This window comes from Manacus candei, unplaced genomic scaffold (genome assembly GCF_025592945.1).
Source record: "Manacus candei isolate 608988 ecotype Guabito, Panama unplaced genomic scaffold, ASM2559294v1 h1tg000017l, whole genome shotgun sequence".
In the NCBI taxonomy this organism is placed as follows: Eukaryota; Metazoa; Chordata; class Aves; order Passeriformes; family Pipridae; genus Manacus; species Manacus candei.
The window spans coordinates 5,886,286-5,900,248 of NW_026138065.1; the positions used below are offsets into that span (position 1 = coordinate 5,886,286).

Consider the following 13,963-nt stretch of genomic DNA (forward strand, 5'->3'; position numbering starts at 1 on the left):
GAGCACACCAAGTGCACAAAGAGGAAGCAGCCAGCTACAAGCATCATTTCAGGATGACTCCTGCAGCAAACAAATGCTAGCAGAGACCTTAATATATTCTGCCTATAGCATGCCTAGTGTGTTTGTTGTATTCATCCCTCACATAGAACTCACTTTCTCATGCTTTGCATGTACAAGGAAACCAATTTTCTGTCTACCTGTGCTGTAGTAGAAGAATTATTAGATGCAAGGGCTGATTTTGTGATCGATCCTCTGTAATAGTGGAATGAGGAACAGGACAAAAAAAGGTTTGTTTTTAACGTGCCTAACATTTTTGACAATCCTACAAAGGGAAAAATAAGAAAATTAACAGTAGTGCATAAACAAGCTTAGAAGAGTCAGAAAACAATCTAAAAAAGTTTAATTGACTTACAAGATATTTTTTTCATTGAGTTATCAAGCACTCTCTAAAATTAACCCCTTCTATTTCTCCAATGAAAAGAAAAAAATATATGAGAAACATTTCTTTATCTGACTTAAATTTTACAGGCTAGTTTGAGTCAACAGAAGATTGTTCTTAACTGTATGAGTCAGAGTATGCAGTAGCTCTTTAGTTACTCCAGACCAAATGGCTCAGAAACTTTGTCCCAAATCAAGTATATACTTTTCCAAAACTTTATCTCCAGAATTAGTGCTGGTAAAATCTATACAACATTACATAGAATTTTCCTTTCTGAAAAGGAAGGACCATAACAAAAAATCTTAAAAGTACTGACAGGAGAAAAATTAAAATGTGAGGTGTAATCCTAAAGCATACTCTTTCTTGCCATTTTTCCCAAATGACTATCCAGTCTCAGTAATCACTTGCCCAAATAAATACCCATTATATAACCAAAACAGAGTTCTCCCTGTTACTGCATATGTCTATGTCTAGTCATAGGAGGGAACATGTCAGCAGCCTCTAGCCTGGTAGTTTGACACACATGCACCACCTTCTATCCTGTGACAGGGAGAATTGCCACAAAAAAATCGTGTCATGAAAGCCACATCCCATCCCATACGGGGAGAAAAGGCTGCAACATATAGTCTAAGAAAGCCTCTGAGCTATCCAAAAGGTTAGCACTATGGAGTTAAAGTCATGACTACTAAGAAAATCATCCTACTATAGTAATAGAGGCAGAAGTGTTGTGGGTTTCAACACTGGATTTATCTATCCTCTTTGACTGAATAAGGATCTCATCATGGCTAGGCTTCGCGAACGAAGATTTGCTAACCTGTTGTCTGTCTCTCCGTCAATCTTACCATCCGAGGAGATGAGGCTACCTAGATAATTAAACTGCTGGACTGATTTGAGCTCTGATTCGCCAATGGTGATATGGGGATGATGGAAGACTTCTTGAGGTGCAGGTTGATAGAGAACTTCTGTCTTCTTTAGGCTGACTTCCAGCCCAAAGAGCTCAGCAGCATCTGCAAAGCAGGATGTTAAACGCTGCAGAGCTGCTTCTGTGTGGGCTACAAGGGTGGCATCATCAGCATAAAGCAGCTCCCGGACAAGATGGTTTAAGGTCTTAGTGTGGGCCTTCAGTCGCCTTGGGTTGAATAGGCTTCCATCAGTACGGTATTGGATGTAGATACCGTCCTGACCATCGAGGTCTGCCGTGGCCCTTTGGAGCATCATGCTGAAAAAGACTGTGAATAGAGCTGGTGCGAGAACGCAGCCTTGTTTCACACCATTCTTTATTAGAAAGGGCTCAGAAAGTGCATTGCCATATCTGACTTGGCTGTGCTCATCCTCATGGAGTGAGATGATCATTTTGAGGAACTTGGGGGGACAACCTAAGCGTTCCAAAATCTGCCATAGACCCTTCCTGCTCACAGTATCAAAAGCCTTGGTGAGGTCAACAAAGGTTACATCATGACCTTATGAAGCCCAGAAAACAGCATACAGGCCTACATACCAAGCTCAAAGTCCTCTACTCAGTGCTGATGGTCAAATGCTTCTGACAGATAAAACCTCCATTCTGAATCGATGGTCTGAACACTTTCAGATCCTTTTCAGTACCAACCGTGTAGTCCAAGACACAGCCATTCAGTCCATCACACAACAACCAGTGAAGTATGAATTGGATACTGCCCCTACTTAAGGAGAAACCCTCAAGGCCATTCAGCAGGTGAAAATTGGCAAGGTAGCTGGGGTTGATGGAATTCCACCTTAAGTGTGGAAACATGGGGGCCTTGCACTCCATGCTAAATTTCACGAGTTTGTAGTGCGCTGTTGGGAACTTGGCAAACTACCATCAGACCCTCGAGATGCAGTCATCATCACCCTTTATAAGAAGAAAGGAATTAAATTAGACTGTTCAAATTACGGTGGGATTACTCTGCTCTCCATTGCTGGTAAAATCCTGGCAAGAATACTCTTGAACAGACTAATACCCGCTATAGCAGAAAGAATTCTACCTGAAAGCCAATGTGGTTTCAGAGCCAATAGGAGTACCACAGACATGGTGTTTGTTCTCAGATAAGGATCTACACCAGAGGTTACCAACCTCTTGCTGTGAGTTCCAAAAATCTTCATGGATTCAAAACCTCTAGCCATATACCTGAGATTTGTATTGGCGAGTTGAGGAGAGTGGAGCCTCTGGCACAGTTCCAAGCGAGTAGACAGCTCTTGCCTCTGAGCTGAAACTTCAGTATTAGAAGATATAACGGTGCTGACTATGGGCTGTTCATCCCCAGGTGACAAAGCAACATTGCAAAACATTTAAATAAAATATTAATAACAACAATTTTACTAGACTGAAAACTCAGGTGAAAGGTCTGGGGAATTTCTTTAGGTAGCGTAGCTTCCCATCACCACTCTGTGTAGCGAAGCCAGACAGGAAATCCACCCAAACTGTGCATCATATCTCCCACTACCACGTATTATACATCCTCAGCTCTGATCAGAGCACACTCCTTATACAAGCACTGGAAACATATCCTTCAGGGCACAACTCCATAACTTGCTCTTCTTACATCTGCACACTATCAAGTGGGTATAAAGTTGTCAGTACCCTTTTATCTTCTCTAAACTTCTTTTATATAAAAGGTCCATAGTAAGTTTCGACTTACATTGTTTTCAGTATTCTCAGTATGGTCATGAAGTACAAGAATGGTTATGTGTGGCAAAACATCACATTGCTATGAGAGTCCCAAGATACCTGGGCAACAGAATTTTGTCCTGATATTTCAAAACACTGCAAATGTTGTGATATGAACATTAACCAGATGCAGAAAAATATGTATTATCCAGCCACCTTCTCGCTTCAGCTGTATTGCTCAGGAGGCTGCTCCCATCAACTATTTCACCTAGAGACCAGACTGACCTTTTTCCCCGCCTTCATTATCAGCAACTTTCATTTCTGATGGTGTAACAGGATAAAAAACAAAAGGACAGACTAATGCAAAAAGCATCCCTTTTTCATAGTTTCTTCATACATCACATGGTTGAAGGAATAAAACCCTGTCTTGGACACAGATGCAGCAAGCATACTAATACATTATGTAAACTACAGCAAATAATTTATAACTTCCTGAAAGCAACTAATTTTAAGTTACACTGTCAGTGTAATGGCACAGTTTAAAAGACAGATTTCAGTGAGTAAATCCTGATCTACATAGTAGGTTGATAGTAGAGTCAAAAGGAAAATTGCCTAAAAAATAATCCTCTGTCACCAAAGAAAACTACTCCAGTTTAGGAATTCTTGCATATACCTTGCCTGCTGTCATATTTTGCTCACTGGAAGTATTCAGGTTTCATAAACATGGGTGCTGAGATTTCAAAACACAACCCTATTACATTACAAATAAACACTAAAATATAGGTGAAGATATTTCAGCATTACCTTTTAATTAAAGGTAAAAGTGGCTACTTCCATCCTTCACAAAAAAATATTTATTGAGCATGCATTTTTTATTTCACTCGAGAACGGTGCACACACTTACTGGTGTGGTAAACAGCCTGACACACAGTTACAACACATCACCAGAACCAAACTGTGCCAGAAGTTAGTTGGGGCATATAAGCCAGCATAAACATGCACACAAAAGCTATACCGCAATAGATTTCTTCTGATTACTATTAGCATGACTACTTCTGAATAAACAAACTCTTATTTTTTACCAGAAAATTGGCAGAATAACAAAGCAGAAAACTAGTAAAACAGTCAAACCTGAAAATATTATTGTTTTGAATCAACTTTATAGCAGATGCAAATCTATACTTCCTTTCCGTAAGCATGTTTTGTATTACATATGAACTCCGTATTTGTAGTATACTTCTTGAAATATAGGATTTATTTATACAGGTAGATTATCAGACTTCCATTCAGTCACTGAAAATAAAAAAAATAAATATTTAGCCTAAATTCATTTAGATGAATCATGCATCCAGTTGTTGAATAAGCTTTTTTAAATTTTGCACCAGGAAGACATTTAAAATTAACTTTTCCATACCCAGCATAACTCTTGCACTAATCCTAGACGATACCTTATTAGAATTTTTCACTGCAATAGTCATGTCTACAACTTTTCCGTTTTTCAGGTAAAGCCAATACATTATTCATAATTTTACTTTTGTTCCTTAGACTTACGAGACAAAACACTTTCATTAACTAAACCTGGATATCTCTTGCATTTGACAGCTTGTAACTCGGGCTTCTTTAAGACCATTTACTACTTACATTGTGAAAGAAATCATATAATTTTAAAATTTTAAGTAAGAGGCTGTTCCCCTTGGACTAGTCGTGTCATTTATTACACAGCTGATTACTAAAAAGGGTACATCTTCAGGGGATGTGTGGGGTGTATGTGTCTTCTATTCTTTTTTTTTATTTCCCTTTCAATAACACATGCAAGATCCTTGCCCAGGCAACTCAAATTGAAAGAAACAGACCCCTTGTGAATTCCCTGCATTAGTTACCAAATTAATCCATGTCAAGCAGGATACAATGCAAGTTTACTTTGGTTTAAAGTTTATCAACTGCAAGTATGTGTCAGTACACGAATGTTATGTTTCTAGAAGGAAATGTTTTCATTAATTTGCTGGTACTGAAGCATATCTGTATTTGACTTATACAGGAAGTACAGATCTGAAAATATATATAACATCATTTGTTATTAGTTATGTTCTGTGATTACAACAGGGAAAAGCAGTCAGATCTCCTATCTCCAATATTTTCCCGTAACAAAATTTAGATACTATGAACACAGTCTCTGACAAGAAGCAACAATACATTGGAGTCTCTTCAATACAACAGTTGTGTTTAATGGATACTCAACACTGGGCATTTTTGTCAAGAAATTAGTAATAATAATAATAACAACAACTGCCACGCTTAGATTCATGCTAAATATCTTTCCAGGAATCTTACAGCCTGGTTGCCACTCAAGTATTGATTTTTGCAATCTATTCTGCATGTTGAGAAGAAAAACATAAATCTTTAACACATCGAAGTGGATTTGCAGTCATAACGTGAAATATACAGGCTATGATAACATGATTGACTATCTACAGTATTTCAGTATTTTATTTCTTGCCATTCAGTGAAAACACATAGAAAAGATCAGAAAGTATTCGGTGATAGTTTTAGTTCTCGCATTTTAATTTTTGTACTGCTAAACAACAACAAATATACAACAAAGATAAAAAATACCAAATCAGACATTGTTTCACATCTGCTGTACACTTTTCAAACTGCCATAGTTGTTCTGTTAAAAATCTCCTCTTCTATTTGAATCACAAAGGGAACAATTTCCTACACATCAAGCTGGGCTGTCAAGTAAGTGTATTTCAGTGATCTTCAGACTTATTTAGTAATTTGTTTTTCTTTCACCCTGATGTACTGTAATTTCATAATCAATAAATTCCTGGACTTAGTAGGCACTTAAAATGAATGGCTGCATTTCCATAAAGGAGATTAGGCTTGATTCATATTTCGATTAAAAAAAAAAAAAAAAAAACACTCAAAAAACTCCAAAACAAAACCAAACAAAAAAACCCCAAAACCTTCCACCACCAGCCCCCCCCAAAAAGCCCACCACAACAACCAACAAACCCAACAAAACAGTCTTGACAATAAATCTTTGGAGTAAACACACCCAAAATTCATATCCCCACTTCAATTCTTTAATACCTAGAAAAATGCTAATATGAATATTTTTATTCTATCCTTAGGCATTGTTTAAACTACTAATAGCATTGGTATCAGTTTACAGTAATTTCAGATTCCATATTTACATGTTTATATTCTACTCCTATGACTTTAATACTTAGATCAGAATATAATATCATCGCTATTCTAAAAAGTTTTCCTTCATTATTTTTCCTACCAAATAATTACACTAGAGAAACAGTGTGACTAACAAGTCAAAAACCAGAAAACACAGAAAAATAAAAACTTCATAGCTCCCTAAAAGTCAAAGGCATGTACTGAGCATCTCTGTTTCTTTCAAAAAAGCAAAACCCCAAAACCCCAACAAAAGAAAACACATAAACACACAGCCTGCATGAGTTATTGGCATAGGTTTATTTATATTTGTATGTATAAAGTCTGTGCCAGTGGTTGTTAAAGCAAGATCATTTTAAAAGCCCGTACAGCTGTTCTGAAATAAACCAAGTAGACAGACTTACAATTTACATCAAATGCTAGTCAGCAGTGCTTCCCAATTTTAAAAGATTTTATATAAGCTGCACAACATGTTCAGTGGCAAAGATATTTGTCACCAACTTGCATTGCTGTTCTCTTGCAGAAAAACATTTGATAATTCCACTGTATCTTACACACTGTTTTCTTGGTTTAAATACTGATCCCTTCTAATTTCATCATCATCTTTTAAACATTCTTTTCAGAGTAATAATCTAGATCTGGAGAAAAGTAAAGAGCTTCTTACCATTCTGATCCAATATTTTCTCCGTCTCTGGAGTTCAGCAGTAAGGAGCTGTTGCTGTTGCACTGCTTACTAAAGACACCGGAGGCTTTGGAAGCAGAGAATGTTTTATGTGGTTAAAATGTATCACCAGCGATTATATTTCAGTCCCTCAATTCCTAGCCTTGATGCTCTGGAAATCAGCCAATCCAAGTGATAAAGAGGTTTGCAAGAAGAAGTTGCAGAATTTCCACAGCAAATGCTTCATGGAAATGTTTTGCTTCTTGATACTTGTTTTTTATATCCACTAAATGTTAAAATAAATCCTGGCTCCCTCTTCCCTCCTCCTCTTTTTTTTTTTCTTTTCCAAAATGAGATTCATATATTGTTCACAAGGGACTTCAGCACTTGCTACAGCTAGGCACAGTGCAGAAAGGCATCATGCCAGATTCCGCACACATCTCAGCCAAGATACCTGAATTTTGACTTGCAACACACCCTGTTATTCCAAACATGGATCTTCCTAAGCCAAAGCTCCTAACTGCCAAAATACACAGTGTTTCTGTAAGGCAGCCAAATGCCCCTTCAGATTTGCTAAGAGTATCTTTTATTTGCAATGTGGTTGCTCTTTGTTGGCTTTTCTTTTTCTTTTTTTTTTTAAACACTTTTTTTCCCTAGTGAGGACAATTTCATTCCAAAAGGATGAAATTATCGTCTCACGCTTCTAGTACCACCCCTCTCAAGAACATACACCACAGAAAATCTCTGCAAAGCTGTAACTACTTAGTTAATATTATAACAATCTTAATGTTTTCAGTGACAACCCAGAATGCTGCTGTGCTTGATGTGATAAAATAAAAAAAAAAAATAAATAAGAACACGACAGTCCTGACTCCATGGACCTTGCTATCAAATAATTCAGTAAGAGATGACAGAGAGGGAGGCAGAAGGAGCCAGGTCAGATATTACTGGCTAGTTAAACAGGTACTTAAAGGAATAACCAGCAACCTCACTATTTCCAAGCTTTTTGGATACCACAATAAAGGAATATTAAAGAAAGGGTTATCAGGAGGCTATATGGAGACTACCTTGGAGATGGTCTCAAGAAGAAAGCATATTATTGCACTAAGAAAGCACAGGAATGAGCTTGAAATTTTAATGCATGGATTAAAGAGGATGGAGAGATGCTTCTGCAATAACTGAGAGTTTATAAAGGTCTAGAAAAATCAAGACCATGCTCTGTGCAAGAAGGGGAAAGAAATTCAGAAAACATGTTTGTAGCTTTCTTCTATTCTCTTTGCGACAGGATACAATCATGATTTTCATTGAAACTAAATGGGTATGAGAGTGCAGGACTGAGCTGAAGAAATCAAGGAAAAGGATGCTGGACTAATTGGAAAGCTTGTTTAAGAGATGAAGAAAAGCTAGGAGGAAGTTTTGAATGTTTTTTTGAAACAGTTTTTTAAGAAATTACATAAAGAAATAAGATTTAATCATCAATAACACTGATGATGTTGTTTCTGAACATATAGAAAGAACAAAGTAATAAATGACACATGTTATGGACATCATGTCAAGATTAGGTCGTTTTCCAGAGTGCAGCAATAGGGCAGTTTGCAGGAGGTCTGTTTTAGCTGTTTTGAGCTGTTGTTACCCAGCTGAATAGCCACAAGAAACTCTCTTTATTCCAAATCTTTCTGCTTCAGTCAGAGCTAAAGAAATTCATTTGCAAGCCATCATGAAAAGGTGAATGACTTGTATTTAGAGATGAGCTATCTGATGCAAATAAAGGGTCCATTGTTCAACCCCTGAGAAACATAGTAAGATGGAGTGGAAAGAGGCACTGGAAGAGTTATTAAGAAGGTAGAAGGGGAAATAAGAAAAACAGGTTCTATGAAACCAAAAGAGACAAAATTTCAGGAAGAAAAATGGACAACAGCATACAAGACAACGTACAAAACATACAAAGAAAACCAGTACAGAGTACTGGTTTCATCGTCTGACCAGAAAGCTGTCTATGGATACTCTGTCTGGAGTAGCTTCAGCAGCATGGAGGGAGCAGGAGATGCATTGATTGATAAGTGCCCAGTGCCGCACCAGAACTTTGGCAGAGACCATAAACAACCTTTATAGTCGTATTAGTCCAACTGCTAATGGGATTCCCATCTGAGAGTCTTCACTTGTAATATCACTGAGACCCAACAGACAATTCTGTGAAACAATTCAATTGCAATCAATCAGGCTATTGAGGTTTGTTCTTTTTAGAAACGAAAACTTTCTCATCAGAATGTTTTCAGCCATCTTACTACTCTATACAAACCTTTCCTGTGATCCTTGAAATTTCTGAAAACCTCATATTCACAAAAGATCACTGGGAGAGTGATCAGATGAATATGAAGACATGCAGCCAAGTCTTGCTCCTGTATGTTTCTACACAAAATGTGTATGGGACAGGGTGATATGGCCCTATTCATACATGCAAACAATTTTCAACTCTGCCTTTCAGTCAATGAAGCCAGAATGCTTCCATACTTTAATGAACAGTTATTAAATTAATTGGATTCATACACATTTTAGAATGAATTCTGGCACAGTCTTCTCACAATTAAAACACACACCTCCCAAACTCAAGTGCAAATATCATCTCCTAAATTCAACTAAAAGACACTTCTATACAGAACAAGCCCTACCATACACCTATATGGGAAAAAAATAATTAAAGTTAAAAAAAAAAAACCAAGAAAAACAATAATACAAGTTAACTAACTTACTTCAGTGTTAGGACTCTTGCTACCTAAGAAAGCCAGCTTTTCCATTTACTTCAAACTCCTTCCAGCACACACAGAGAAAAAGAAATGCCCACTAAGGAAAAGAATTATGTACTGATATAACTGCAAAAGTTTAAATGTGAACTTCAACTTCTTCATCTACATAAGCCTTAAAGACGAAATCCTTTTTTTTTTTTCCTCTTCAATTCTTAAAGGATCCATAAGCAATGGGAGCTTAAATTTTCTGGACAGGTCCAGAATGTCTCATTTTTATGAGGAAACCATCTCTCTCCCAAGTTTGAGTTAAAAACCTTCATTTAATCCTTTCTAGCTGGTTACAGCCCTCTTGACAGACTTCACCCCTCTGAGCAGATTAACTGTCATCATGAGCCCCATGCTTCAGGGGCTATTTAAAAAATAAAAATAAAGCTCTCAAAACTATCTGATCATATTCTTTAGGCCCCTCTAGAAATGTAGTCATTAGGCCACATAGTTTAAACACTTATTTAGACAGTGTTTCTTAAGCAATGACACAAGGATGCCCTTGAATACTTTAAATGATCAAGAAATGCACAACGAGGCTAAAAAACCGAAGTTGGATTAATAGTAATCTACTTTTTGTGATGAAAATAGATTAGATCTGGCAATACAAGTCATTTCGCACATACATGTTCTTTGCAGCATGTAAACACTCACACTAGAGCCCTCAATCTGCAGCAATTGAAAAACTTCATGAAACAACTGATCAAAGAACTGAATTTTTGATAGAATTTCTTTTTTTTTTTTTTTGGCATTTGGTTGTTTTCTGAAGAGAAGATGAAAAAAGATTATTTCAATTTTTCAGTAAATGAAAAATCCCAATAAATTTAAATGCAGAACTGTTGAGTCATTTTGGATTTGTCTGAGATGCCACAAAGCCTCAGGAACATGCAGTTATGGTTCTCTTGTGGCTCTCTGTAAGTCTTTCCAAATTGTCCTGAGCATTATGAAGCACGATCTCTTCCCAGTAGTTGTAAAAAATAATTAAAGTATCTATGAACAGTTTGCTGTAAATAGTTAAAAATAAATCACAGCCTTAATAAGTAACAAGACAAAAAATGTAGTATTATTTGAAAGCACAGAACGAAGATAAACAAGATGGCATACATCTGCAGCAATTCTAAAGGTCAGCAAAGCAAAATAAAACCTCAAAGACACCTAGACAAAACATGAAAATTATCAATGAAAGACACTGATTTTTTTAAAATAATTTCATATTTCACAGAGGATCTTCTCCAAAATCTTCACTCTCAGAAAAGGTCTAAATCCATGATGATAGCTGGGATCTATGCAGAATGCACTTTCTCATTTTAAGAATATTAACTTTCATCAGCAATGGAAAGCAAGAAACCAGGGTGGAACACAATAAGGCTCTTCAGGATCTTAAGTAGCTTAAAATTCAAGCTCAAAAATTTTCAGTACGGAGTTTAGCCTGCCTTGGTCAGATGAACTTGAACAACAGAATTCTGAATTTTATTGTTAAAGGCTTAGAGCAAACAGAAATGCTTTTAAAAAAGCACAGTGATAAGAGGCAAGTGGCTATGCAAGACAGGAGAGTGGACATGGCAGTGACCATGCCTGGCAGATGACTAGAGCCACAAGACCACTGTGTGGAGCAAGAACCATGGTCCTATTTAATTTTACTGCGGCATTACTTTCATACAAAAAAATATATGAAATGTATGTTCATACAGCAGCACTTCAGATGGCACCTCTTCTATTTGCTTGGGTCTTTTCACCAGAGCTTTTATTTCAAGATAACCTCTCCAACATTCTGTTGTATAACTTGGCTGTCACTATCCCAACTGGGATTTTTTTCAGAATCAAGTTGTTTTTTCCTGAAAATGTAAGTCCCCATCCAGTATTGCTATAACGAAGTATGTCCAAAGTACACTCTGAGTGTAAACTGGTAAAGTACTCTATTTCTATGGACAAAAAAAGTCGACTGAACGTATGCTGAGAAACACAAAAATTCTCCATTTTTCAAAAATCTAGCTAGCACAGGAACTCCAAGGCCAAATAACACTATAAATGTCAGTATTAGATCTCCATTGTTCATCAGTTTCATTAACAACATGGGAAAGCAACAGAATTTGCAGGAGAAAAAGAAGTTGTTGGAAAGAAAGAGAAAGAAAGCAGAAAGAGGAAGGAAGAGAGCTGGGGGGCAATGGGGGTTGGTGTGGAAATAGAGGCAGAACAGCAAGGTATCTCAATCTGGTCCCTCTTCAAGGCTTGCTGGATCTACAAATCAATAGTTAGAACAAAAACCAACGACCAACACCACCCAAAATCAAAGACATCACCACCTAGTCTGTTACTCTTCCAGAAGGCAGAAATGTTTCACCTTGCAAGAAGCTTTACCAAAATCTCAGGTATAAGTTACATCTTGAAATCCCCTCACTTATACAATTCATACATTATTGTCAGTGACACTTTCGAGTGGTAAACCCCTCTTCTTCAAGAGGACTTATAATATAAAAGCACAGCCTGGAATACTTCAAATAATGTTCTGAAGCAGAAAGACGATTAAAAAGTTCTATTGGTCTTGCAGGAAAGAAAACTTTTATGCAAAATTCTGCTTGTAGAGATTTGGACCTCACACCAATAGAATATAATTTCAAATCAGTGGAAATACATTCTGATCTTATGAAACTGGTACAGCATCTACAAAACAGAATAGGTTACTTGCAAATTAAGACTCTACTCAAGCAGTAGCCAAAGACTGAAACATGGCCCTGAGTGTTTAGCATTACCCAGTGCTAAACTGATGCTCACAGATCATAACTGGAGCTGTTGTCAGCTATTTAAATCAGCAGTATCAATACACAGAGTATGATGGGTTTTCATTGTTATCAACACAAAACATTGCTTACAATTTTCAAAGAAATATTTTCACATTATTTTGTGAAGAGCTGAAAGCATGAGTTGAAGGTAAGAAGAGTTGCAAAAGAAATTCCATTGCATTTTCTTAAAAAAAAAAAAAAAAGGAAGAAGAAAGAAAAAGAGAGAAAGATAAAGCTTTCTTATGTATCAGATGCAGCTGAAAAAACATATGAGTGCTGCCTCCCAGAGTCCAGCTGCCTGGAAACAATACTTTCTGTTTTGCTGGGGTACACTGACTGATTCAGCAGCCAAGAAAATCTCCAAGGGCAGTGAAACAATAACTAGATTCTCTGTTTCTGCCAACCACTGTACTGAGGGGGTCACACTGGACCACCCCAGTCCAAGCTATGCACAGACCTAGGTTTCTGTGTTGCCTAAGCAGCACAGACAGGTATCAGCTTCAAAATGGAGCTGAATCAATCTCTCTCTCTCATATGTAGATGAATCCTTGCCTGCACAACTTCATAAAGGAAAACACAGTTAATAAACAGACCCTCTCTCTCCACAGGTCCCAAGAATGACTGTCACCCACCACTCCTTCACTTGGAGCAGCCAGGTGGGCTATAAGAGCCTCTCCAGCACTCTGGGGAGATGGTTGGAGGAAGAGAGGCACAGGAGTGAGATGCAGAGCTACTCTGAGAGGGTGAGCAGCTTCCACTTCCTGCCATCACTGTCAACAGAGACAATGCCACTGTTTCTATGCATGCTGCAGCCAAACGACTCAGAGCAGCACAGCATTTCTTGATCTAACCACTGAAATTACCACACACTGTAATCATGTTCTAAAGCAAAAAGCACACGTTAAAGGAATCCCACTTAAAGAAGTTAAGGGTTTATTCTATTGAGCACTAATGAGAGATCACTGTTTAGCAAGTTTGCAGCATCCTTCCATTGCAAAGTAACTTATGAGACATTTCTTATAAAAAGCCAAATACAAAGAGTACGATCCTATTTTTTTTTTTCAGCCAAAAGAAAACAAAACAAAAAGAAAACATTCTTCATCGTTAGTGAAGACGGGACACGGTCCTTAAAGTGCGGCCAGTGTAATTCAGGAAAACATTCGTTCCGGTCACTGAGAAATACGCTCAACAGGGCGGTACTGCCCCCAGGCCGAGGGAACGCTTGCCCCTGAGCACGGCGGGGAGCAGACAGGCAGGGCCGGCACAGGCGGCCGCTCCCCGCTCCCGCCGCTCTCCCGGCGCGTCTCCCCGCGGCCACCAGGGGTCGGTGCAGCCCGCGCGGGCCGGGCGGGCGGAGCTGCCCGCGGTGCCCCGGCACTGCCGGCGGGAGCGGCCACGGCACGTCCTGCCGGGCACCCGAGAACACGGACCTCTTACAGAGACAGCCTACGTAATGCGTGCGCTAAAAATAGCCGGTTAGTATTT

The 13,963-nt window shown here is 38.1% G+C and overlaps 1 protein-coding gene across 2 annotated transcripts in view; it reads right to left on the reverse strand.

The window, feature by feature from the left end:
* Positions 1-13,963, reverse strand: part of PLD5 (phospholipase D family member 5) — a 171,665-nt gene that overhangs the window by 129,490 nt on the left and 28,212 nt on the right. The window contains exon 1 of one of the 2 annotated variants that reach the window (XM_051783816.1): positions 6,913-7,570. The exons of the other annotated variant lie outside the window; for it this stretch is intronic. Within the exon in view, the coding sequence (XP_051639776.1) occupies positions 6,913-6,915 (3 nt within the window). The 5' untranslated portion in view covers positions 6,916-7,570. Of the gene's footprint in view, positions 1-6,912; positions 7,571-13,963 lie in introns of those variants that run through there. 2 annotated transcript variants of the gene reach the window in all.